Here is a 27,254-nt window from a genome sequence, read left to right on the forward strand (position 1 = left end):
AAAATATGCAGATGTAAACACAGATGATAAAGGAACAAGACAACTCACAGGTCTGCCTTCGGCTCCTGGTGATCCGTTAGAGCCAGGGGTCGCATCTCGACCCTGGGAGGAAAAGGAAACAGTGGTTGACAATATAACAGCGTGACATTATATGCCCATATGCACATGTTAAGGATGGATTAATATCCTACCGGGGGTCCTGCTACTCCAACACCCTCAGGGCCCCGTGGTCCTGGAAGCCCAACTTCTCCTGTGGAGCCCTACGAACAGCAAACTCTTAGTGTCTCATTGTTTTAAACAAAATCAGGTACATTTGACTTTATGTTTCAACTGTACATTGGGCTTCCACCTCTTTATTTCATATTACCTTTTCTCCTGAAGGGCCAACAGGTCCGGTCAATCCTGTGACTCCTGGAGGTCCCTGTACAAAAGACACAGATTAGACCAAAATCTGAAAATGAAGTGCAGAAAAGTAGGATTTTAGAAATATGAGATTAACTTACAACAATCCCAGAGAGCCCTCTTGGTCCCTCTTCACCCTATGACAAAAATTGTAAAAGACAAAAAAAAAAGAAAGGCAGGGGGTTTACGTGATGTGGGGCAGACTGGTCTGATTCACAGGTCGTCAAATACTGACACTTTGCCATGCCCTTTGATACAGACGCACAAGGTAGCCTTTAGCGAACATACATGTGCACGTGTACGTAACATACTTATTTAACCCAAAGCATTTTTTCCTGAACGTAACCAAGTAGATTCTTGCCTAAACCTAAGTAGTACCACATGTTAAAAAGTGACACCAAGGGGTCGTGACCAAGTCACCGTATGTGACGAGTTGGGAATGAGAACAGGTTGTCTGGGAAGGAATCCAATTTATCGGAGAGGGGGGCATGTCTGTAACAGATGTTTCACTGTGGAGTAGCAGAGGACTGGCTTCACCATGTCACCAAAACAATGCAGAATCCACAACAGATCAAAAGATTTAAGAGAGAACATCCCAGGGTTAGCTGGATATTTACAACCATATGAATGTGTTGTTAGCTCTCTGAGGGAGGAAAGCGCCGTCATGGAAAGATATGATGTTCATTACTGAGATCAGAGCAGGAACACATGCACATAAGAGCTGTTTGTATGCTTTGTGTGACAGAGCTGCATCCGCTGTCGATTATAAAACTCCAGATGGTCTTACTTGTGGTCCTGGAAAGCCGACTCCTGCAGCTCCAGCATTTCCCTGCAGGGGGCACAATAATAATGTGTCAGTGATGCATGATGAGATATGATCCTCATTATGTATTTATAAACACGTTAATACAATGAATGGACATTCACACCTTGCTTCCTTTGGGACCGGCAGGCCCCTGCACTCCTGGTAAACCTGGTTTTCCCTGAAGAGAATGAACAATTTACAATTTTCAATTTAGAAGTACATTAATACATATTTACAAAATATGTAATTAATATATACACAATGATCTTACATTTTTGCCTGGCTTCCCTTCCCTGGCAGGACCAGGTTCTCCTCTCTCTCCTTTGGGGCCTTGCACAGCTACACCATCCCCCACTGCAGTGCCCACAGCAGGACAGCTAGTACAAGCATCCCCCTGGGAAAACACAACAAAGACATGATATTGTAAATCCAAACCTTTTAGACAGAAAATCAAACTTAATCAACCAATCAGTGTTCACTTTAACCCCAGGAAACGATTATTGGTCTAAACGTGTGACCAGGATGGTTGGACAAATGCCAAATCATGTGACTACCTGCTACTTTTTATACTGCAAGTCCTTTGAAATGAATGCAATGAATGTAAGTTATCGAATAAGGCAGCAGATGCCAAATAAGCAGCAAAGTTGGTATGTACCTTTTCTCCCTTCAAGCCCATTAGTCCGTCTCGACCAGGTTCTCCAGGCAGTCCTGGGGCTCCGGGACCTCCATCCAACCCCGCATCTCCTTGATCTCCTTCTTCACCCTGGTAACATTAAAATATGATGAGAAGAGGCCCTGACAGTCAACTGTGTAGTCGTAGCTCTCACAATACTTTCATTAAATATATCATGTGGAGTTTTTGACCACCACAGTAGTGGTGCTATGGAGCAATGTCTTTTCCACTGATCATCAGGTGATGAAAGATACATGTCAGAAGTGTTTTGTGTTTTCTCAAGAGATTTATTTCACTGTCAAACACAGATAAATGTATCAGCCTTAAAACATGCCTCTGTTGGTCGGACTCTGCTTTGAAGTCCAAGCGAAGTAATTGTAGGAGAGCTTTAAGGCAATTTAAAGTAGCCTGTCTCCGTTGATGGCAGATTTACTTCCCACGTTTTTTTGGGAGTAAAGTGATGTGAACATTCCAAAAGACAGACTTGGTGACCTGAAATAAAGACGAGTACATGGGCTCCTTTGAAACGGCCCATATAACGACAGGGGATTTTCCTGCAAACATCCTTAGTCCATGTAGATGTCAAATAAGTTAAGAAACTCTGACAACTTCTAAAGGCAACCAATGACTCCAAATAGCTCCTCCAGGTTTGTCAATGTGATAGTTAAGGTAGTGTGTATTTGGTATGTGTATTTTGTGTATGAGGTAAATACAACAACAAACAGGATGCCAAAGTGACATTGATTAGTTGGTTTTAATTTCTCACCTGACATCAAACCTGTTTAGTGTGGTGTAAATGTCTCGCTGGCTCATTTATCACCATGTATTGATGGAATATACAGCGTGTGGGGAGAAAAAATATATATATAGAACAGCTTTATAGACACAATCTATAATTCAATTTGACAAGAAACATACCTTTTCTCCTATTGCACCGGCGAGTCCTGGTGGGCCCTGTGTGAGCAAATAGAAGGTGATGTGCAAGCGAGCGCAGATACACATGCAAATGTACACTTCACGCACGTGCAGTCATCTGCAAGTATTGTGGAAGCCTCAATCCATTCAGGTTAAAAATGACGGCTGACGTGAAGCCAACTGCGGAGGCACATGGCATGTAATCGGAGGTATGACAGAAGCCAACAGTGATTCATTACACTTAGTAACAATTCGGCGGTAAGTGGAGAATCCCCGCATATCCTATTTGTACAATAAGCATCGTGGTCTTTCAGCATTTGAGCTTTCCCTCATCCAGATGCTGCTTAATCTGTTTCACCATGGCAACAGTATAGGGTAGGAAGAACGTGAGGTGCTTTTGTGGCATTTGATGTGATTCAATTTCTATTATTCATTCAGATAAACATAATTATGTAAATATGGGTGTATGCACGATTGCAACTGTTGAGGTTAACTGTAAACAAATTATATCAAATAATGTTTCTGGATCTACATGCACCTGGTTGTAAACTACATTGGGGTTATGTTCATTTCGTTGTTGTATTGTTTCATACATGTTTTGAGAGAGCAAATGCACAGCCATGATGATAGTAAACAATCAAATGTAATACACGCATTATAGCATAATATTTCAGAGCATAAAGCACAATTAAGCAAATGGTGGTAATATATGCAACAGAAAGAGTCCCTGGTTCTTTCGCTCTTGGCTTTAGGAGATCAAAGAGCAGCATACTGCCTTTTAAATGAGGAACTTATAGAATCTTGAGAGGCCCTGACCTTCATCTGACTATTTATACTGTGTTTTTTTCTAGCTATGTTTTTCTTACACAGTAATCATACCTGTTTGCCTTCAGCTCCGAGACCTGGAGGTCCAGGTGGACCTGGAAGACCTGGTTCACCTGTCTTGCCTCTTGCTCCATCGGGCATTTTGATGCTAGCCGGTCCGCTACCGACCTCGGCCGGCTGACATAGACCACACTCGCCCTATTGAAGGGCAGGGAGTTAGGAAGGTTAGTTTGCACAACAATCAAGCTCACAGATGCAAAAAAGCAACATGTACATCTACGCTTACCTTCGCCCCCTTAAGTCCAGGAAGACCAAGACCAGGCAACCCATGCTCTCCCTGTCCCAAAAGAAATATACTGTTAAACTGGCACGGAATGTGATGAAGTATTGAACAATGTTATCAAAAAATATGCAAATGCTGTAGAGATGGGTGTTTTCAATGTAATTGTGAGACGCTTGTGCAGAAATCGCAAAAGTAACCTGGAGAATGTTAAATATCCTGAGCAGGAAACGTACTGAAATACAAATACTATCCTTTACTATATTAGCTTCATCCAATTTACATTTTTCATGGTGTGTGTTTAAAGACTATTTTAACATGTGGCCCAGGGATAAGCAGTTTATAATGAGCCTTTTGGCTAACACTGGCACATTTACAGTGATGTTGAGCAATGTGCATCATCCCTGAGAATAAATAAATGAATTAAAATACTATTAAGTCGAATAAAATCTTCCAAGCTCCCGCTTCTTCGGAAACGTGCGTCACTGCTCTTTTACCTTCGAGCCTCTGTGTCCATCCTTGCCGCTGGGTCCCCTCGGTCCGACCTTTCCCTGTCACATGGACACATCTCATTAGACAACGTGAATCACAACGTGAAGCGAGACATTCTTGTTTTGAAGAACTGAATCTGAACTTACCGGCTTACCATCAGCTCCTTTGCTGCCTGCGCTACCCTGCGGACGAGTTAAAAAAAAAAAAGGGAGAAAAAAAATCACTACAGTATCTGAATTTCACAAATTGATAAGAATGGATGGTACTTTTGAATTAGTAATTCACATTTCATAGTAAGGTACGCCCTACGGGCAGCCGTGTCAAATGGTTTTGGTTTTTCACTACCTAAGCTCTCACTAATAAGTTCCCTGCTGAGTAAAATCCCTATGGCGGACAGTTTTGGGCCCTAAAATTAGCACACTGCTGTGATTATCTTCCTCGCGAAGTTTATTACGAGCCCCATTCTGCAACCTACTGAGTGAGTTCCCCTTATGTAAGCCTAGTCTGCTATTGAGGTCACCGACTTTGAATGCTGGTTCTTTTTATGCTGCAGTGCTTACCTTCTCTCCTCTAAGGCCAGGTGAGCCTACGTTTCCTGACTCCCCCTGTGGAGCAGAACAAAATGGAACAATACATCATTTTGATGACAAAGTGCTTATCGTTGCTCACACATGCAAGCGAACACACCGAGGTCAACAAAATCACAAAAACAATTACCCGATCACATTTCTTCATTGTTAGACATCATTGTTTCTATTCAGTGAGACCAAAGTCCTCCAACAATAACAAGATAAAAGTGTTATTATTTGCACTGGAATCACATTCATTTGTTCACAAACACGTTGCTCCCGATCCCCTCCCTTCTCCGCTTTAACATGACATACGATGTGAAGTTCACTAATTAGGGCACTCTATCTCACTGACAGCTGAATCACGATGTCCATGCAATAAATTGTCAACTCAACTCCAATAAAAACTGACCTTTTCTCCATTGACGCCATCTGAACCTGGTTCCCCCTTCCAAAACAACACAAACACAAGAGAGGTGGCAAATTAGTCCAAGCTCACTCTGATGAACATGGTTGCTTTGAGATATCATGTCTCGACATGGCATTGGAAGTATGCAGGGGTGCAATTAGGCAGATGTGGGTGGATATCAGCGATGTGTGAATAGACGTGTAGGTGTGTGGACTTGAGCAGGTTGGCATTCACGCGTATGTGGGTAAAGACTTACTAAGGTGGCCATTTGTAGGACTACTGAGAGTGTGTGTGTGTGTGTTCAAGTGTGTGTGTCCTCTGTGGAGTTTAGTTTAGCTACTTTACTGCATCTGCTGGGAGAGAGAGCCTTCTGCTCTGCTGATGTTAGCATATCTGAATGTGTAGGAATGCAGATGAGTGTGTGTGTGTGTGTGTGTGTGTGTGTATAGGTCACGCTTCCATAGAATATGAATGAACCAAGATGTAAATGAACAAGGGGGAAGATCTATGCCTTCTCTCCTGCACCCAGAGGGCCCTGGTAAATATAGGGGAAAGATTTGGGGAACACGTATGAGCCAGAAGTATTCGTTCGTTCAACTTTTGATAGAGCGAGGTCATATCTCTCTCTCCCGCTCTCTTTCTGTTGCTCTACCTTCATCTCCCTCTGCCCTAACCAGGTATGACAGATAGATGCTGGCATTATTGGAAATCGTTGCACAGAGAATCTCATAAGGCTCTAGATTTATATTATTTCCTCCCCCCCGCACACAAATCATTCCCCGTTTCACCTGCTTGGGTAAGTGGGGAGATGTAGAACGATCAGAAAGAGAAACACAACGCATAGTAGGTTGAGTCCAAACTCACCAGAGAGAGAGAGAGAGAGAAAAAAGATGTTTGAAGACTGCATTAACAAAATGACCTTTGCCTGGGGGAATATATTTTTGACAGCACATCACGCTTTCTCACCTTGAGCTGCTGTGAGAATTACAAGGGCAGATACAACTCCGAGGAATAAATAAACGCCCTACCTTACCTCAGAGTGATAAATAAAATAAAATATATATACGCCATCTAACAAGTGCTCAAGGTTCAATCGCACAGCTACAGCTCAGACTGTGTGTGCGACTCGCTAATAAAACACGTGGCACCTCATAAAAATGTTTAACTGAAAACTAAGGGAGGGTTCAGAATACACAACAGTTGGGAAAACGTTATATTAGCGTCAAACTGTACTTACGGGCAGTCCACTCTCTCCCGTCCCTGGTAATCCAGGCTCGCCTTTGGGGCCTGGTTTCCCTTGCAGAGCCAACGTGTTCCCCATGTCTGCAGGCAGCACGGGGCACACTTCACATGGGTCACCCTGAGGATTGAACACCAGCCAAAGACACGGATACGTGGATGAGAGAGCAAACAGGCGTGTAGATAAAGAGATTAAAGAAAACGTTTGCAGGTACCTTCTCTCCTTTAAACCCTGTTGATCCTCTTGGTCCCTATGACAACAGCAGAATCCCAGTCAAACACTGATGTAGGAGCGACTAATACTGTACATTGGATGCTCATGCATACATTGTTGAATATTAATCAATGTTTGAAAGAGTCTCTCACTGGATCTCCAGGAAATCCATCTTCTCCCTGAGGTCCTGTTTCTCCCTATTAACACAAATCACAGCACTTAACTCAAGTCATATCGTTACAGTACGGTTGCCCTGGGAGCTCATCTGGTAGACCAGCTACTATATATTTTTTATATTTTAAAAAGTATCGAAGGATCTTTGTTTTTAAATTGTCTACTATGTCATTTAGGGTTTTTGTAGCCTGAGGATGGTAAGAATTTCTGAATCCGCAGAAGATCATGAAATCCTTCAGCAAAAGTAAAAAAAAAAAAGAAATGGAATGAAAATGCTAATATGCTTATCTAGGTCAGTGGTTCCTCTACATTCCTATCAGATGAGTTAATCCACCTCACACATCGTATTCCAAATATGTTCTTATGAATTAATCATACATGGGAATTTTTACAATATCATGTGTCCTGAACAGTGAACCTACCTGCTCTCCCTTTGCACCACCTGGTTCACCAGGAAGGCCCTGATAGAAAGAAGAAAGTTAAAAGATGTTCTTAAGATACTTTTCGGCTTCTGTCATGGATATTGAATGCTGCACCGAAGACAAGGTTCTGCCGACCTGTCCAGCATTTGTAAAGAGCAAGATCAATAAAAATACTTTTTGTTCAAACTGAGATCATCTCCAACACATGTCTAATAGGTGAATGTGTCTTTCTTTATTTCCTCCTCTATTTAAGTTATTTAATTAAAAAACAAGTGTGAATTCACAACAGCAGCAACCCTGTAAACACATGCATCCACACGTTCATATATTCATAAACACACCCTCACTAACACCGGACCTTCATGCCAAACACAAGCCTCCTAAGGCAAAAACTGCGGCTGCCAAAGGCTGGGGGAATTTGACAGCGCAGGGTAAAGAGAAACACACTTACTGGTAGGCCTGGCTTTCCAAATCCCGGTAGGCCTGGCAATCCAGGCCTCCCTGGCTCCCCAGCCAACCCCTCAGGACCCACGAAACCCGGGGTACCCTGGGAAAAGAAGTTACAGCAAAGCTCTATTAAATCCGCTGAACTGAATACATGTGAGACAGGTTGATTGTTCGAAAAGCTCCCAGACTTAAAGCAGACAGACCTTCTGTCCCTTGGGGCCGGCGACACAGATGGACCCTCCTCGACCCTGACAAAATGTGACAGACAGAGAGGGAGGTGACAGCATCAGTACGGTCAGTGACATCATCACTCATCCGGCCCAGAATACTCAAGCAAGCTCTACAATAATCCATCTCCAGAACGTCTTTATGAATTGTTAAACTTGATGATTTCCCCAATTGTTTGGAATTGTACGATTGGAAGGCGAAAGAATTGTAGAGTCTGGAAGAAGCATTATCTCAAGCGGCGTGTATACAATATTTTCTGGCTGCCTGATTCAAGTCACATCAACAAGCGCATTTATATTCACAATGTCACACGGATGGGAGGCTTAAGAAAATATATCCTCCGCCAAATCTATCTGTCCACGACAAGCGCTCAGACCGGCGAGCAGCTAAATGTGTGTGCGTCTGACACCCGGAGAACTCGCCAAATATCTCAGAGCGCGCACACACGCGCGTTGTAATTTGTTCCTCAAAACTTTCCATGCGTCTACAGGATCACTGCACTGAACAGGGAAGATTAAAAAGGTTTAAGTCTTCCTGAATAGGTGCCTGCCTGTGTGAGAGACGAACAGCACAGTCAATGAGGCAGCATTGATTGTGCAAGCTTTGTTACTCTAGCCTAATCTAACGGGCATTAACAGGCCGACTTAACGCCATGGGAGAGTGGAGGGGGAAAGAACAGATATCAATGGGACTCCAAGCTTAAACAGTAATACCATATAAGTTGACTGAATATCCGCTCTTAGCCTGATAATAGTGTCTCAGTGCACGCTTATATCAGCATGTGTGGTACTGAAAACATACTTCAAAATATGGAATAAGAGAAAAAAATACAAAATAATAAATATTATAGAAAAAAAAAAAAAAAAACCTACATCCCTTCCCGGAGTGCCCGTGAGACCCTGTGCGCCGATCTCTCCCTTCTGACCCTTTACTCCCTAGACAGAGAGAGAGAAAAAAAAAGACAAGCTTAAATAATACGGGGTTAGAAATGAATGAGCATAACATTAAAAGGTCATATCATCATTATTCATCACTGCAAGTTTCCTAAACCTTTCACCTTGTATCCTGCTGCTTCACCCAGGTTGGCAGGCAGCACCTGTGGAGAGGAGGAATGGAGACAAGGCCCAGATCAATGACCTATGACATCACACACACACACACACACACACACACACACACACACACACACACACACACACACACAATGACCAATCAGCCACCCATATGGACTACTAGCAGGACCCATATGCTCCACTCAGACACACACACAAACACAGACATCCAGCTTATACTTAGAGACATATACATAAACACACCGCACATGTACATGAGTAGCATACAAAGCACACACTCAGTCTCACGGCATTATTAATAATCGGGACTGGACGCTTGAAAATTAGGATTTTTTAATAAAGGTCACACTAAATAGCTGAACGATTGGTGAGGTTGGGAGGCAGTGGGATGTGGTGCTGTAACCTGTAGGGGAAGAAGTGGCACTCACCGGCTCGCCCCTCTCTCCCTTCTGGCCCTTGGGTCCCTCTGTGCACTGAGGTTAGAGACACTTGGTTGGCATGTATCACCACAGACCACCTTTTGGCCAATGTCCAGGTTCACATTGTGCTGCATGCCAAATTAAAAAGACGGTGCCTTTCTGCCAAACGAGGCACCGCACGAGAGTGAGACGCAATGGAAAAGTTACTTACTGGACCTGAATGGGAGCCAGAACAGCCATCACCCTAAGGGGAGAGAGGGAGACGGAGAAAAAGAATGATTGCTGGTGGGTCAGGGAAGGAGTCAGCGAGTGAAGAAGAAGAAAGTATATCAGCTATGTGGTGGATTGGCCAGCATCATATTAGACTAGGGTGTGTGTGTGTGAGAGAGAGAGAGAAGATAGGTACCAGTGCTCAGGCATGTCTAGGCACAAGTGATGATATCACACATCATTCCACTTATATTAGTTTGACTACACACACACACACACACACACACACACACAAGGATTTTGTTCACTCACCCGGTCGCCTTTTTCCCCTTTCAACCCAGCAACTACCTGCAAAACACACACATAAGAGTTACATACTTCACAGTGGTCTACGTCTGCCATGTTCAAATGGAAAAAACTGAAAGTAAAGATCAGAGATCCTAATGTACTTTTATTTAAGGACACTAAAGGCAAACCAAACAATCATAGAAGGAAAAGGAAATGTATAAAGGAAGTCAAATGGGTTGTAGTTTCTTTTCCTTTCCCCCTTCTTTTTCTTCATTGTAGTTTCCGTAGTTGCCAGATGGTGGCACTGTTGCACAGAACGTAATGTGCTGAATCCCCTTTGCTGCTACAGTATGCAGTTAAAAAGGATGGGATGTGGGCAAGTGGGCACCAACACACACACACACACACACACACACACACACACACACACACACACACACACACACACACACACACACACACACACACACACACACACACACACACACACACACACACACACACACACACACACACACACACACACACACACACACACACACACACACAGGCATATTCTCCCACGGGAGTTGGAGATCAATAGGAATGTCTGATTCCCACAGCACAGGAGTGAGGACACCAGCTGCTCCTCACAGGAGGGCAAACACTCACACACATACCAAGTCAGTATAACCATTATAAATAACTGGAGACATTTTTTATTTTATTTTTTTTAAGTGGAAGCGAGTTATTAAAGCTGAATCACCCACCCGGTGTTTCTTGGAGTCATGCTTTCACACACCAGGAAGTTTGCCTATATCGAGGCAGTGACTACGAGCTTACAGAGATGACGACAGCGGGACGGTAACAGTACAAAGACAGTGTAAATCCCTTGCTCCCCCCAACCTCCCTCCTACGAGCTACAGATCTATCAATGGCTGGCTCGACCAGCTGAAAGACGAGTCACTCTTTCCGAGCTCTTGTCTGGCTGCGGGCTCAGTCAAGTCTTGATATAGTTCCACTTCAAACCTCAGCAGCCCTTATTGTTTATTATCTACATTCGGCTTTGAAATGGAAAAGTCAGATTGCTGCTAAAGAGCAGCGAATGTTCTCTGGGGGTTATGAAATGGCATTAAAATATTCGTGTAACCAGACACACTATGCTGTCCTTACTACTCTCACTTACAAGTCTCTGAAGCTGACACAAGGTATACTTACTGCATATTAAGTCAGTATATATCCATGGGTTTTTGCATAAGATGCAGTGGTTCCCAATAAAACTCCCAATTTAACTGCTAATTTCTCCAATTCATATATAATCTTTTGCATGCCCCTCATCACAAGCAACCCTTTTCATGTTACATGTTTTATTGTTTGGTCACACATTACAGCTTTAACTGACTAATAATTGACATTCTCTTACAAAGTATGGTTTTAGCACAAGTATTCTAGTCAGTGGGGCCATATAAAGTATTTAGCATTCAAATAAATGGGCTCACTTTATTGACATCCAACATCCCAACATTCAACATCTATGCTCATTTAGTGGTTTAAACAATAAAACCTCAAAAGACAGGATGAATTTTTGGCACCAACGTCCTGTCAGCGAGTCTTGTTATTTAGGGATTAAACATCCCAACGGGCTCATTTTTGTTTTTGGCATCGTCTCTGCTACCAGGATTTGACAGAAAAGGGGCAACACCAAGCACACTAATGAAAATCTAATTACAGTATAAACATACATTTGTACTTGCCTGTGATGGATGTTCCCATATATATATATATATATATATATATATATAAATATATATAATTGAGTTTGGGGTTTATGTTTTTCAAAAGCAAAACTTACTCTGAAGCTCTGATGCTGGGATTTCATTTCTGGAATAGCCTTTTTTTGTGTTAATAGATTTCTGCAGAGCCTTTTGATTCACATAACCAAGAAGCAAGGGATGTAGCAGGTAGGAACTACAGAGAAATAGCTGAAGCAGCTCGATATGAACACTGTGATGCAAATTGGTTTCTGACTGAGCTTCAGGAATGTGCAGCAGAAGCCAAATCTACCCCCTTTTCAGACCATTTATTACCATAATCACACAAATACACGGGCCTTCTTTGCATATTTGTTGTTGCAGTGCACATTGTCGGCCTGTATTAACAATGTATTCCTTTGGGTGCCATGTCTGTGTTTTACCTTCAAAAAACTGTCGCCTGTGTAATTTGACCAAATTGAATTCAGACAGAACTGAAGAAATGTTCACTTTTGTTACTTTGCGAGTGTTTGCCCCTCGGTGGCAGGTAACCAACCCAGGTAATAACCTAGATAGAGGAAGTCAGGGGAGGTGGCCAGCTGCATTGGTAAGCACACGCAGGAGCAACATAATGAGGCGTCTGGAGTTTTGTATTCTATTTGTGCATATAACATGCCTACTGTAGGTGAATGACAAAATTAATAGGCAGTGGCAACTCCCGACTGAGAGTCGGTGCATAATGAGGTGTAAGTCAGTCAGTCAGTCAGCAAGCTGGGTGTGTGTGTGTGTGTGTGTGTGTGTGTGTGTGTGTGTGTGTGTGTGGGACTCTTCTTGTTCTAACCCAATGCACAACACATGTCACAAGTCTTCCGACACACTTTTTTTGAGTCTACATTTCATGTGTTTTGGGAGCTTGAGGAGACCATATTGGTCTGAGCCACTATGTTGTCTCACAAGTCTCATTACAAATGCAATGCTGTAAAGTCGAGCATGTGAGCGTTCTTTCTCTGTCAGATCCTTTGATGCAAAAAACACCCCGTTGTTAGCTAGAAAAAGGCAAAAAGGAAAGAAAAGAATGAAAGATAGAAAGGCACAAAGAAAACAAAAAGGTATTTCCCCTTTCACATCACCTCAGAAAATTACCTCTATGTTATCAGCACTTTTGGGTTTCATGTTTGTCCAAATTGGTTTCTGTCTATGTTGAGACACAATTCATTTCATGGCCCAAACTGGCTGAAATCATATTCAGACATGCTGAAGCCAACAGCTTTGAAGTGCATTCGCAGAACATTCACTCTGGTTTTCTCCATTTTTGGCAGCACTGTAACCTACTTATTGTTTCAGCCATTATTCTCCCTCAATCTGTATCAAGAAATGAGTCTACATTTTCAAAACTCTTCTGAAACTTTTGAGCATATAGTTTAAATTCCCACTCACTGGCTGCAGTTCATAGTAGCTGAATCTATTGAATATGTTCCCAGGAATGGCAGCAACTGCATATGAAAGTCTCTATAATATCAACATCATATGATATCTTTGGCAGGGGGGAAAACTGTTGTCTTCCTGTTGCATCTGCAGTGCATCCCTTTAAACTGTCTTTCCCTTGCAATCCATTGCATCAGATACACAACAAAGAAAGGAGAAATGAGGGCCATCTCGGTTTCACGCAAGGGTCATTAACAGTCATTTTTTATTCTGAGTGTGGAAAGACATGAAAGAGGACGAGCAGAGAAAAGAACAGTACCCCATGAGCCCAGCGGCAAATAAAAAGATGGACCCTGCTGTGCACAGAGTTAGAGCCAAAAAAAAATAATTAATCAGGCAATAAAAAAAAAAATAATAATAATAAATTCCATGACAAGAAACATGGAGGAAGGACTGGAAAGCTGAACGGAAACAATTTGTTCAAGGCAGCAAGTTAGAAGGGGAGAAATAAGGAAAAGGTTTCTGCAAAGGGAAGAATGGAGAAGACATTTTACAGCTGGTGTTGGACTGCAACAGAAAAAGTAGAAACACACTGAGAATGAGGAAAAAGATACAAAGAAGCATGTGGGTCCTTTGAAGAAAGTGACCTTTCAGCTGGGAAGTGGGCTGAAAGCAATGGGGGAAAGGTTTACAGTGCAGTAAGATGAGAAACAGACATTGTGGGAGATTTATCACACCTCAGGAAGACGGTCACTGCTGTGACCCAAACAAAGACACACACAACGGTGCACACACCTCTAATCCAAATCTGATTCAATTACTAATCACAAAAACAGGTCGTTAAGCACCACTGCAGGCGGTAGCGTCATACTAGCCATACACACATGAGTGGTATTGATCTTGCAATCGAACTCTTGGCAAGAAAGAAAACGTGTATTTCCAAAAAAAAAAAATGGCATTTTTCTTTAAAAGAGAACTTTATGTTGAACTCCTACAAAATTGTCAGATTTAATACCAATACTCAAAAAAAACTGTTTTTTTTCCAATTCCACACATTCCTCCTCATCACAACCTGACGCCTACATTACCCACAATGCAATGACCAAAAGCATTCGTTAGGAGCTGGCTACAGAGGTCTGGAAAGCTCACTTCTTTCTAACTTTTTATGTAACAGGGTAAACAAAGTTACATACATTCACAGAAATTGTATTTCACCGACAGCCGACCCCAGAGTACCTTGTGTTGGCTCCACAGCAATAACTCTTTCCACCTATGATCACGTGACTTTCCACGTATGCCGAGTTTAATACGCTGTCCTCGTGAGGCTTAGTTTAATGAAAGCAGTGCTACGGCTCGGTGACATCTGGCCTGCACACTGGAATCTTGGATTAAACTGGTCATTTACCGCTGACAAAGATAACATTCAGACAAAACAAGAAACGGTTCAGGTTAGCCTGTGCGTGTATGAGCACGCTGTGGAAAAGGGAAAAAGAGAAAGGACAAGGCAGAGATATAAAAGTGGGAAATGGGGAAGATGCACGCAGGGCAGTTACACATCTGTAAGGAAGATGTTGGGAACACAGTAGACGTGGATTATTGTACTATAAGCCTAAACATTATAACGCACATTAAAACAGTAAGTCTGCAACTGAGAGAGGAAGAGAGAAAGAATGACAGGTGAGAAAGAGAAATCAAAACAGAGAGAGATGGCACGCCTGAGTTATTGCAAGTGTGTCTGGCTGAAACCACCTAGGGGATTGATTACTGCGTCCCGAAGTCTGCCAGAGCTCTAAGTTAACACCAGCTCTCCACAAGACAAACAACAGGCCCTAATGAATAGATAATTGGATATAGATCCCATTAATATGAATGATGAAACAAGCGGCTGTGGAAACAAAAAAATAAATTGCCTTTACGTTATAGTGCGTTCACGTCATGTATCACACAGCATTCAAGCAGCCATAAAAAATAAATATAAAAAAAAAAAACACCATGGAAAAACTCCACCCATATGTTGCATAAGGCTCTATTTGTCATGCATTCGACGATGCCCGCGGACACTTTGAACGACTGCTACCAGCAGATTTAAATGAACTGAAGTTACATAAAACTCAGAGGTGCAGAAGTCTGCAGCAGAGTAGAAAACATGTTTTCCACAGCAGTTCCAAGGACGAACAACTAAGCCATTTGGTAAAAGTCCTACAGGCTAGTGTTTGCTTTCCAGCAGTGAGACAACTAGAACGTCTGAAGAACAAAGCTGTTTGAGGGCCAAGTCCTCGTCTGGGTCTGTATCCGTTATGTCTGCACCTGATGGGAGCCATGTGTTGTGATGATTCCTGATGGAAGTGACGGTGTATGTCGAAGATTCAATAACATCTTCCCTTCATTTGCTTTGGGATTTAAGTGCTTGTCATTGATTTTGCAATAACTAAAGCGAAAGAAGTGAACTGTATTTTCAGTGTATGTTACTGTGTGTGGAGTTGTTGTGTTTGTGTGTGACCACATAGGCTTTGCATTATTAAAAATGTCTTTCCTTGTGTGCATTGGTTGATTTACCTGGTCAAAAGTGTTTTCCAACAGGTCATTCTCAGCAGCGCGGCGGCTCTTGGCAGCTTCTGGCGTGCACTGCAAACATATAATGGACAGGACATTGTGATTTCCAACCTGATCTCATAATTATGCAGGATGTACAAATCTGACACGAAGTACAGAAGTGAAATGTTTCCTGGTTCAGACCCTAGTTTCTCTGGAATAAGTTACTTCTTCTAGGAATGATGGAAACAGTTAAATAAGTATCTAAAAAAAATACTAAGAGCCTATAGCCATGCTGGCGTCTCTGAGGATGTACTTCAGCACTACGGTGCAACATTTGCTTATTAGCATTAAACAGCTAAGCCTGATGGAGTGGGGGACCGACGCTCAATATTATCAAATAAAAGCCAAAACAAAAAAATATATTTTTTAAATATATTTCAAAATTCTAAACACATAACAATCCTAATAATGACATCTAATTAATGGTTTGTTGAACAGATCCAGACAATCTGTGATAAAATAAAATTCAGCCAAACTGTCCCGCTACTGTACCATGTAATGTTAAATGCACTGTAGCAGTATGGCAACAATGTCAGAGCAACTGACAACGAGCTTTGTGTTTCAGGAAGAGGAGGCCTTCATGGGTGCATGTGAGCATGCAGGTAAGAGCCTGCAGTGCATATGTGCACACATTGCTGCTCCACTTTTTATTACAAACTTGCAGGGAGCCCTGCAGCACAAACGCCTCCAGTAAAGCAGGAGAGGTTTCCCTTCTTCAAACCCTCTAATCAACAATGCTACAGCACCCAGTCTTTCCTCCAGAGGACTCTACAGTTCCGAACTTCAGAGGAAACTTCTCACCACATTTGTATCGCTCTGAAAAATTAATTTGGTAATGAGAAGACACATCCGCATGCACGCACAGGCACCCTGGAGAATTTGACAAAAAGTTGTCTGAACACAAAAATAACATCAGTTAAAAAAAACCCCAAAAGAACTAGATTTTTGCAAAACCTGAGGTGAAGAATCACACCCTTTGCTTTTTATGTCTAAAAGTAACAGTCTGTTGTATTTAGGGCCAATGAATCTGTTTTATATTTGAAGCCTGCAAACAATAACTGCACAAAAAAAGAAACCCCAAGAAGAAAGGTAGATAGGCGAGAAAAAGACAGATGAAATAAAAATGCTTACAAACTTGCTCTACAAGAGAGAGCAATTGATACTTTCAATTAGGCTTTAGGCACACTTAAGAAGTACAAACAAAATTGGCAGTTGATTTGACATAATTGCACACAACAGAATTACTCTAAGCAGTCAATTTCAATACATAATACCCTATGTTATAGAAAGCCTCTGAAGATTATTGTTAGCTCACATAAGACAGGCTTTTCACATGTATGGTAGTCGCAATCATTGTGTTTTCTTCTTCTTCTTTCTGGCCATCGTATATGAGTTGGAAAACATGAATCGAGCATATCCAATTATGAATAGAAAATGTTGCTGATTAAACACCAACTGGATGAAAATAGGTGCCCTTTAAGCTGGTACAGAAGCGTCAAGCCCCTTGTTGTGAAATGTTAGATTGAAAATGCTCTCATAGTTATTAAATACAAAATAAAAAAGTACAGCCAGCAACTGGTTCACTTAGTTTAGCACAAAAACTGGAAACAAGGGGAACAGCTGGCCTTGATAAAACTATCACGTTTCAGACGCAAGAGTGGTGTCTAACCGTCATCTAACTCTGTCAGAAAGCAAAGAGTACTCCCGCAAAAAATTTAATTTCACATTTATTAATGTTTGCATTAAAGAGGACAATGTGGAGCAGTTGTAAATGGTCTCTGCTCCTCACAAATTCATCGTCACTGTGTTAATGAGGGTTGCCAGTCTCACCCGTGCTCCAGGTATATCACAGCAAGCCTCCTGAATGGCGAGGGAGGGGTCACAATACAGCATCGCCTGCTGAATGTCCATCTAAGGGGGAAAAAAAGGGAGTGAGAAAAAGAGATTGATGTAATTGAGTTTAAATGTGGTAGAAAACAAGGCCGACAGCCATTTCATTTCACGTTTATATTAAGTATTAAAAGCACTTTGTCATGCATGCAGGTTTACATGTGTGTGTCGTACGTACACTCCCCCCCTGGGCTAACCAAATAGCCTCTGGCATTCTAACTAGGCTGGTTAATTGATCGTCAAACTAAATGCCTGCATTACTGGATCTATTCAGTTTTAATAGTCCCTCACTACGGGCACATTCTCCCAGGTAGTCCGCTCCCTTTTTTAATCAGGACTGAATGAGATTGCCTCAAAGAAAACAGCACCCCATGGACATAGACTACATTCTAACGTAGACGCATGAACACAAATATGTTAATATACACTGATATGCAAGAGGAGGATGAATGAGTTCAGCAGCGAGGCCTTTATGGGTGGTTGGTTCGCTAGAAATATTTCAGCTTGTCCATTCTGCTGCAAAAAGAGGGGTCAGGAAAATGCTTGGCATGTTATAAAAACGTCTATGCCAAGGGTCTACAGAAATATGTAATGCAGCTGTTCCCTACGCTACAGGCCCTAATAAGGGATTGTAGTTCATTCAAAAACACTTCTGAAGCAGTAACACTTTGTTCTTCACACAGAGAGGTACAATAGGTCACCATTTCCAAACCGTAAGATGGCATTTACATCACATAGCTTTAACTAGATCAAAAGCTTTTCAAAAGTCAAGATTCAGCCACCCACTGCATATTTCATCAAAAACACACAGACATTTTTCTCTCTCTTTTCAGTATTTTCTTCCCCAGTTCTCCACAGATGCATACCTGCACAGGCCCGGCGTCTGAAGCCCGAATGCCCAGCAGAGTGTGTCCGTTGGTGTGCAGAAGTCCCCGGGGCTCCAGGGGTTTGGTCTCGACGAAGTTGCAATCCACATGGAGGGAGGCGGTTTCACGTTGCACGCTGATGGCCACCTTGTGCCAGCTCAAGTCCATCAGGGCCTCCACCCCCTCCCCGACGAAAACGCAGCTCACCAGGTCAGCAGTGGGCTCCGTGGCCTTGGCGCGTAGGGACAGCGTGCCGTCGGGGCCGTTGAAGTCTACAGAGAACTGGGATTCGACACAAGCGCTAATCAAACACCATATCATAAGAAAAAATTAACTGTGTCTCATGATCTCTGTGGCTTCAAGAAAGAGTGATGTGTACACGCCGCTACCACCTAACAAAGCTGTAGAACACAGCAGCAGAGACGAGGTAAAGGGGAAGACATATTAATTACACACGCAAGCAGTACAGCCAATCAATCACTCCTAATGAGGCAGCATGGCCTTCATCCATCATATGCATCCGAGTATTTAAATCCGGCCTCACACTCTTAGTGATTTCGGGGACTCCAGCGCTTCATCATGGAACGCGTATGAATTACAATGAAGGTGAATGAAAGAGGGGAGCCGAAGATGATAATGGAGGGAAGAGCGACGGAGAGACAGGGAGGCAGAGAGGGAGGGGGATCGCATAAAGAATAAAGAGAGGACAAAAGACACGCGGAATGAAAGGTGGAGAGAATTGAAAAGGTGTCACGGGAGAGAAGAAATTGAAAGGGGATGACAGTGGAGAAGAGAGATGAGAGACGGGAGGAATGAGTCGACAAAAGGTGCGATGGCTAAAAGGTAAGAGATTGAAGAAGAGAGGGAAGAAATGGTGATAGGAGGAACGAGAGAGAGCGGGAGAAGGAGAGGATATGCAAGAATGGAGGAAACGAGGGCGAGCTGCACCTGCGGGTATCCCTGCTCATCAGATATCTGGAAGAGGTAGATGGTGTCTCTCAGGGCAGACTTCTTTAACGCCAAGGTGAAGACGAGGGTGAATTCCTCAGGAAGGCCACGAGGAAACACTTCACTGGAACACAGAGGATCAGAAAGGGTCAGGGACAGATCACTCCTCCATACGGTGAAGCTAAATACAGGATGGTTAACAAGGGAACTCCTGATGATGTCATCAGGGCTATCTTGGCTCAGGCTTGGAGATTAAGAGCATCCTGTGTTACAAACTGGGTGCATAGAGTTTAAACACAGTGGGCATTTACCAGACAGAAAGAGTGGGACAAAAAAAGATGCTCTATCCAGTCTTGGTATTCATTTATTCTTGTTACAGATACATGTGGGAGCCTGTCTTTGTTGCTTTGGATAATAGCGGCCCTAAATAAAACACACTGATGTGTACCTCAATGCATGAATGTAATGTATGTGAATATCTGTGCATTTTTGGTTTGAGACATACACGTTCAAGCTGTGGAAACTAATTCCACTCTGGAACAGCAACATGACATGCAATTAAGATTTTTTAGCTTCACATATCTTACTTTGATGTTGTCGTGGCTACAATGTGATCTTATGTGTGTTTTCTGTGTGAGCTCCTTTGTATTCTTTATCCCAATTTCTTTGCTTTTTGCTTTTCACCCCACATCTTGCAGCCAGCGGTACAATGCATAGTTGTGTGTACTGGCACCCCCCTAGCATTCATTTTCATAGCAGATACAATCCAGCAAGCCTCATCCCTCAGCTTTTTTTTTTTTTTTTTTGGTGAAGGGCATCTAAGCACACGGGTCTACGAACACACACGGATATTCCCGGCATGGATGTGTGTAGATGTATTGAGAGATGAAGGGTTCACAAACAAGTCCAGTGCAATGCATGCTCACTGAGATGGTGAAGACTTTGAAATATTCTCTCCTTCTTTGTCTTTCTCTGCACACACACACACACACACACACACACACACGGAGAATTGTTGATGCTGGCAGCTGGTTTCCAGCTCCTAGAAGTGGGGTGACAGTGATTTATGACTAAGGGATGATCCAAGGGAAAACCGCCAACTACAGGACATCAAAACAAAGAGAGGATGAGTAGGAGAATAAGGTGAGGAAGAAAACGCATTCAGAGAGAATTCTGAGAGGGGGGGAGAGAAAGAGAGAGAGAGAGAGAGAGAGAGAGAGAGAGAGAGAGAGAAAAGTTTAAAACTATGGTGAGGGGAAAAATAAATTCTGGGTAAAATATGAAGCCGTGTCCTCTGGTGCAGCCTCAGCTCCACCAATGATCCACATCTTTGCCCATTTTAGAGTAAGGCTGTGTTGTCACTGCCATGATGGTGATGGCCAGAGTCACCCACTTAGGGCTCTCCAAACACCTATGGGTGACGTTATTCGATGGTTCATCGACCAACCCTGGGAGGCTATACTAAAGATGCATGTGACATACGTAGGGGCGGCCGCCCCGGGGTCTGAATGACTTGTTGAATCAAGTGTAGTTGTTTTTTTTTAATCCAGACAGCCCATAAAATCTTAACTAAAGACTTATTTCACAGTTTGTGGGTTGGTAGGTACACTTTTTCGAAGAGATGTCCCCTTTAACGTAGCATTGTAAGAAAGAGAGACAGACAGACAGAAGGACAAAGAAAGATAGGGAGCAATGTTGGCAGTGGAGCTGTTTTGCTGTTGATTAGTGACATGAGCTGCAGGGCAAAAAAACATTCACAAACTATTGACTTTTAAGTTGGAAGTACTTCACCACGGCTTTTTACATTCAGAGTCCTGGGAAAAAAACACATAAACCCCACAGACACACAAAGAAACACATACAGTATACACAAACATACAGTGGGGAGATAAATCACTCATGTATGGGCCAGACAGATTCAGATCTGCTATCTCCCACTCCGAGAGTAAGTTACTTCTGCTTTTCTTGTTTTCCCCCTTTTCTTTAAAAAGAGAGGTAGAAGAGTGCAGTGCAAGCCAAAGAGACACGGGGAAAGAGGGGGAGAGGAAGTCTAATGTTGAAAAAGCAGATCTCCGGTTACTAGATGGGAATATGACCTGGAGAGGTGTATAAGCACCCTTGCACTGGGTTCTTACTGAGCTGAAATCAATTGCTTTCAGTGGAGAGGTTTTCTATCCCAGAATGGATTATACACACACCTACCTGAAAGTACTCAACAGTGTTAACACTTTGCAATGTTTTCCCCCCTATGGCTATCTTCTATTGTTGATACACATACTAAAGAAAATGTACAGAAAGCAGCACATTGACAACTATTGTAAAAAAAAGTAGATACACCGGATATAGGAGTTTCTGTACTGCTGGTGGTGCAGTTCAGTGGTTCATATAGCCATTGCCATCACTGGCCAAAGCATTCATGGGGACCTAAGCACAATTTGCTTCACCTGTGAATTACTAGGGAAGGTGACTTGTGAGCCAAACTGTCAACACGGCTAGTGGTCTACGGCCATCAGCCATTGATCACAAGGCAAACATGTCGACCTGCTACTAGTGCAGGAAAAAGGATACCCAAGTAATTAGAGTTTATCCTCTGCAGGCCATGAATGTCTGTACAAAATATGGGAATCCATCCAAAGCTGTTCAATTTGGGCCAAAGTGCTTGGTACAACAGACTCGCACGGCTAAAGAATTGTGTTCCTGTGTTCCCGTCTGTGCAGCTGAGCTGCTGAACATTATGGTTATAGTAGCTCCAAGGTTGCAGCATTTCCCAGGTTTGACTCAGAGATGAAAAATAGAGCAAGTCCACTGAAAAACATTCCCCAGGTCAATACTGCTTGATATACATCGATGGATCGATTTTGTATGGCTAATGCATGGAGTCTGGACAGGCTTGCTGTACCACAAATGCATCATTAGTCAGACAAGTAGTGATCCCCCCTTCGGCTGATGAAAGTTGAAACATTTTTGTAAAAATGACATGACTCTCTCCTGACTCATGTCCTCCATCTGCCGTCTGCATTTGCTATTTTGCTATCCAAAAATAAAAACACACTTCCTCTCCTTAGCTTTTATTTTATTTCCCTCCTACATGTTTGCTCTTTTATGATGCTTCCATAGTCATGGAGGGCATCGATGCCACAGCCTTTGCACTCCTTGTCTTTGCAAATATTTCTGTTGCTCTTTCGATAAAAACTAATACACTTTTTGCACTTATTAAGCAATTCCATCATAAGTACAGCAGCAAAATGCTTAACACGTAAACAAACTGTAACACTTTTGCTATAGAATAACAAGTGTCACATTCATCCAATGCATTTTAATTCTGTCATAAATATCGGGCCTCATGCCATAATATCACAAAATTGCTTTCCTCTCTATCCTACACGCTGGAGCTGCATAAAAGAAACAGGCCCAAAGCAATCAAATCAAAATTAAAATGCATGCGACCAGCTGTGACTGGTGCCCATTTCACTATCAGCAGAGAACTGAGCGAGGCGAGAGACAAGTAGCTTCATCTGGCTGTCACTCATCTGTGTTAGCTTGGATTAGCTAAATGGATTAGCCTCTGATACAAAGCAAAAACGCTGCTTTCCAATTACTACGCACACACGTCTCGCACTTCAGTCAACCTATGAATTAAAACGCTGCGTGAGTGACGGGGAGGTCTGTGGGTGGATGGAAGCCATGCATTATACAGATTCAGAAATCTACACGGTATATACTCTGGGAATGGGAGAAAGCGGGTATTCATAATGTGTGATGCCGTAACTGCGAATTAAGCAGACCAGTGGACCCTCACACACACTCACCATCACATACACACACACATTTATACTGTTACTGAGAGTAAACTGCATGGAACAAGCCTGATGGTTGATTCTGATGCATTCCCGTATTGCCTGGATTTTAACCTTTAACCCTGTTGCTTCCTCACTACATCTCTCAGTCCCCCATCTGTTCTCTGCCTCCGCTCGTCTTTTCTAAATGCACGAGACCCTTCCATATAATGAAATGTCGGCAGGCAAAAGTGAAAAAAATAAACAGATGAAAAGCAAATTAAGAAAAAATGGAAACACTATGACTAACTGATGCAGAGAGACAGTCCTCTGATTTGTATTTACTTTTCTGTGAGGCAAAAAAGCAAAGGAGAAAAGGCAAATGCAAAAAAAAAAAAGAGCAAGCATCACCTTTTCTGTAGAAATGATGAAACTGACAGCAAAGCTCTCAGTGGAATCAATGTTTCAATAAACGCTGCATCATAACAAAATCCCAAACCAGCAGTAGAGAAGAGTCGGAGACTGGTGTTCTCGTCCTCTTTTTGTATGGTTAGAGGCAAACAAAACTTCTTGGATTTGGCTCTAAAGATGCTGATTTTCCTGAGAAGTGACAGTTTTTTGAGTGCCCCCCCCTCCCCCAAGGACACGTACTCTCTAAGCCTGTGACAAACAATATATGTGACACTTTTGGAACAAAATGTCTCTACCAAAAAAGAGTGTTTTGTAGACAGATTTATCGGGCCTTCAAGCAAGTGGAGCTCATAGTGCTGGACAGAGTGATAAAATACTCTGGGCTGACTGACCCAATTGGCGAGTTCTGAAAAAAAACTCCTTTATCGGTGGGTAGAAAGAAGCTCAGCTGTCTGAAAAACAGCTCTGATTCACAAGAACTGAAAAAGAAAAAAGAAAGAAAAAAATGGGGAAAAACAGCCAGCCCATACTAATAAGCACTTGTCATGCAATTCTAAAACACAATCTGCACACTACTATCGTGTAATAATGACACAAAAAACCCAGGAAAGCCTAATTACACCATATCACGCTGCAAAATCGTGTTTTGCAAAGCAGCCATGCTCTGTTTATGGCTGCCGGTCTCTTTGCACAGAAATGAGCTAACGACGAGCTCAGGCTCTAAAAACGCTGCTAGTAAATTCATAACTTCTTTACTGGCGGCTGCATCATGCCTCCTAATTAAGGCATCACTCCCAATAGTTTGCGCAAGCAGACATGTTCATGTGAAAAGCAGTTACAATAAGTAGATGTGGTTACAACCGGAAAACCAAAAAGGCTGTTGAGAATGTTTCAGTGGAGGGAAATGAAAGCGCTATTTCTGGAAATGCAATCAGAGATTGACCTGAGCTGAATGGTTTGCCAAGTGTCTGCTTTTTACACAACAGCCATTGGCCGGCGTTGACATGTGGAGTCAGGGTTCAGAGGCTGCTTAGCCGTAGGGTGTTCAGTCTCTCTGCCTTTCTCTTTATACAGACATGAAAAGAGAGAGCCTGTTGATGTAGGCCTGCAGAAAGCTGAAAATCTAGTCGAAAAAGACACTTTATTCCACTGCCTGTAATACATTATCAACAACCTAAACCATGCAAGTTTCTGGAAACATTGAGACGTATGCATGGTGAACTTACTCAGTGGGGCGTAGGAGCGCGGTTTTGCCCAGACGGAGGATGACGGGTCCTCGAGGGTTGCGGATCTTCTTGACGTCTTTATTCTTGAGCAGGGAGTATCGCCTCACCAGATTAAAACCTGATAACGAAAAGGCAATCATTAGCCCTGCAAACTCAGAGAAAGATTATGTGCGTTTGTCTTTTCACCTGTGATATGGTCCCTGGTCGGCTGAGGAAACTTCCACTCATCCACTTGTAAGGATGGGCATTGTTCGTCTGTGGAGACAACCAGATACAGAGAGAAAAACAATGAAAGTCAGAAAGTGGGTGCGCAGACAACACCCCCCCCCCCCAACATGTACAATAATTGAAACATTCAGGTAATGTCGAGTAGAGCGCATCAGTCTTCAGAAAAGTTATTTCAAATGTCACCTTTCGCACTCTCTGCCGGGGCGAAATGGAATTTGTGCGAGAGAGAGAGAGAGAACAAGCAACCGCAAACATACACACATTTTGAGAGTAACAGAAATATTGATCCGGAGGAGAGCGAGGTAAAGGGGGGGGGGGGGGGGAGAGAGTGTCAAGAGTGTAAAACACAGAGAGTGAAATGAAATGAGGGCAAAGCTGTGCAGAGAGGAACACATCGTGGCCTGACAGGTTGTCTTGCGCCGGGCTTGTCTGTTGCGGTAGCCTATGTTTGATGGATATGTACTCACCCTGTCAGGGGAGGTTACAGAGAAAAGTGTTGCCTGTCAGACTGGACTCACTACGGGAGGGGAGATGTGTAGAAGAACTGTGCTTGTACATGTTAGCAATGGACACTGTGATTCACTGTGATCCACAGTTAATTGATCTCTTTGGGGCCAAGGACCGAGGCTCCCGAGCCAGACGTCTGACAGGGCACAGTTTTTAGGAAAGCGCCCCCCCCCCCCCCCCCATTATGACATTGACCACAAATAATTTACTTTGAGCTGTGTTGCTGTCAGTAATATTCTAAATCAGTACTGTGTGCCTTCTGCCAAAGCTGAAGGCTACATATTTGAATTTAGCCTTGTTCCATGCTGCCCCATGCAGACCATGTCAACCAAATGAGAGAGATTCTGTGTATCTTAAGAGTGTGAAGGTTGGTGTCTTTTTTTTTAATCATCCTACCTAAACAAAAAACATAAAAGTTCAAGTGTTAGAACTAAATTATGATCTATGCGTTGGCATTCCCACACTCACATGTCTAGGGGCTCCTCTAGTAGGCACAGACATCAACTGTCTATGGAAATATAGTTTTTCAAATGTTAAACAATATTTGATGCAAGCTACATTATATGTTTTTAGAATATCATATGTAAAACTGTAAACAATTGCAAGTCCTGCAGGCAGCAGTGAAAATGGCTAGTAGCTTTTCAATATGCTTTTGTGTGCAGCAAAGCAAAAAAACGAGAAAGATTAAAGGAGTCATCACCTGGTTTTATACGTATCCAGCCCCCCTTGGATCGCTTTGGATCAATTCGTAAAACTTATTAGAAAAAAAAAAAAAAAATTTAATCAAACATTGAGCTTGTTCTGACCCTTTTTCGTACCGCGATTATCACGCGAGATTACGCGCGAGGTTTTGACTGGTCCGGATGTGCATTGTATAATATGTAATGAGGCGCGCGTTGATTCGCCGCAGGAAGGACAGAGCCGGGGGGGCTTGCCTGCATGCAGACTCCAAAACATAATGGCGGCGCTTCGGCGATTTCAGGTAGCGGACGGGGCGGGGTTGGGTGGTGAAAGAGGGGTGGGCTTATGCAAGTAGCCGCCACGGTGACGTCACCGAAGGCGCAGAATCAAAATCTCGTGCTTTAGGAATGCACACCCTTGTGTGCTATTCCTGTTCGGAAAAAGAGCAGAAGCGAAAAAACGGCGCCACTTTCAAACTCCAGCCTTTCAGGCAAGTTTCAACTGAGATCAAACACAGATATGCATGTTTTAACAAGAGAAATTGCGATTTCCGGGTGATGACTCCTTTAAGAGGATGATGGGAAAAAAAAACTAAAAGGGTTTTGAGACAAGCTTCTCTTGGGCCATTCAAGGCCCACATGCCAGCCTCAATTACCGGCTGCAACTGCAGGACCCTCCACAGTGGATGAGGCTTGACAACCGAAGACTTGGCAACAGAGGTAGCTCATTTCAACGGCAATGACGTCAAGCAGCAACGAGGGTCAACAATGGAGCTTTAGAGGACAAGACTATGGGAGAATGTGAACATCTGGGCCCAGACAGGATGATAGCAGGCTATTTATCTGACCCTACAAACACAATGCACGAACACTTTGCATGAAATAAAA

General features: G+C 42.9%; 1 protein-coding gene across 3 annotated transcripts in view; it reads right to left on the reverse strand.

The window, feature by feature from the left end:
• col16a1 (collagen, type XVI, alpha 1) overlaps positions 1 to 27,254 on the reverse strand; it is a 62,410-nt gene that overhangs the window by 22,936 nt on the left and 12,220 nt on the right. For all 3 annotated transcript variants that reach the window (XM_084032108.1, XM_084032107.1, XM_084032106.1), the window contains exons 3-34: positions 25,138 to 25,206; positions 24,952 to 25,069; positions 19,539 to 19,662; positions 18,591 to 18,872; positions 17,665 to 17,745; positions 15,796 to 15,864; positions 10,109 to 10,144; positions 9,798 to 9,830; positions 9,596 to 9,640; positions 9,152 to 9,190; positions 8,967 to 9,029; positions 8,070 to 8,114; positions 7,871 to 7,966; positions 7,420 to 7,458; positions 6,976 to 7,020; positions 6,825 to 6,860; positions 6,608 to 6,730; positions 5,374 to 5,409; positions 4,953 to 4,997; positions 4,539 to 4,574; positions 4,398 to 4,451; positions 3,907 to 3,957; positions 3,675 to 3,818; positions 2,799 to 2,834; positions 1,863 to 1,970; positions 1,479 to 1,601; positions 1,332 to 1,385; positions 1,190 to 1,231; positions 504 to 539; positions 368 to 421; positions 192 to 260; positions 49 to 102 (exon numbers count right to left, since the gene is read on the reverse strand). In XM_084032108.1, coding sequence (XP_083888234.1) covers positions 49 to 102; positions 192 to 260; positions 368 to 421; positions 504 to 539; positions 1,190 to 1,231; positions 1,332 to 1,385; positions 1,479 to 1,601; positions 1,863 to 1,970; positions 2,799 to 2,834; positions 3,675 to 3,818; positions 3,907 to 3,957; positions 4,398 to 4,451; positions 4,539 to 4,574; positions 4,953 to 4,997; positions 5,374 to 5,409; positions 6,608 to 6,730; positions 6,825 to 6,860; positions 6,976 to 7,020; positions 7,420 to 7,458; positions 7,871 to 7,966; positions 8,070 to 8,114; positions 8,967 to 9,029; positions 9,152 to 9,190; positions 9,596 to 9,640; positions 9,798 to 9,830; positions 10,109 to 10,144; positions 15,796 to 15,864; positions 17,665 to 17,745; positions 18,591 to 18,872; positions 19,539 to 19,662; positions 24,952 to 25,069; positions 25,138 to 25,206 — 2,285 coding nt within the window. The remainder of the gene's footprint in view (positions 1 to 48; positions 103 to 191; positions 261 to 367; positions 422 to 503; positions 540 to 1,189; positions 1,232 to 1,331; positions 1,386 to 1,478; positions 1,602 to 1,862; positions 1,971 to 2,798; positions 2,835 to 3,674; positions 3,819 to 3,906; positions 3,958 to 4,397; positions 4,452 to 4,538; positions 4,575 to 4,952; positions 4,998 to 5,373; positions 5,410 to 6,607; positions 6,731 to 6,824; positions 6,861 to 6,975; positions 7,021 to 7,419; positions 7,459 to 7,870; positions 7,967 to 8,069; positions 8,115 to 8,966; positions 9,030 to 9,151; positions 9,191 to 9,595; positions 9,641 to 9,797; positions 9,831 to 10,108; positions 10,145 to 15,795; positions 15,865 to 17,664; positions 17,746 to 18,590; positions 18,873 to 19,538; positions 19,663 to 24,951; positions 25,070 to 25,137; positions 25,207 to 27,254) is intronic.

The sequence above is a fragment of the Eutrigla gurnardus genome (genome assembly GCF_963514095.1).
Source record: "Eutrigla gurnardus genome assembly, chromosome: 17".
In the NCBI taxonomy this organism is placed as follows: Eukaryota; Metazoa; Chordata; class Actinopteri; order Perciformes; family Triglidae; genus Eutrigla; species Eutrigla gurnardus.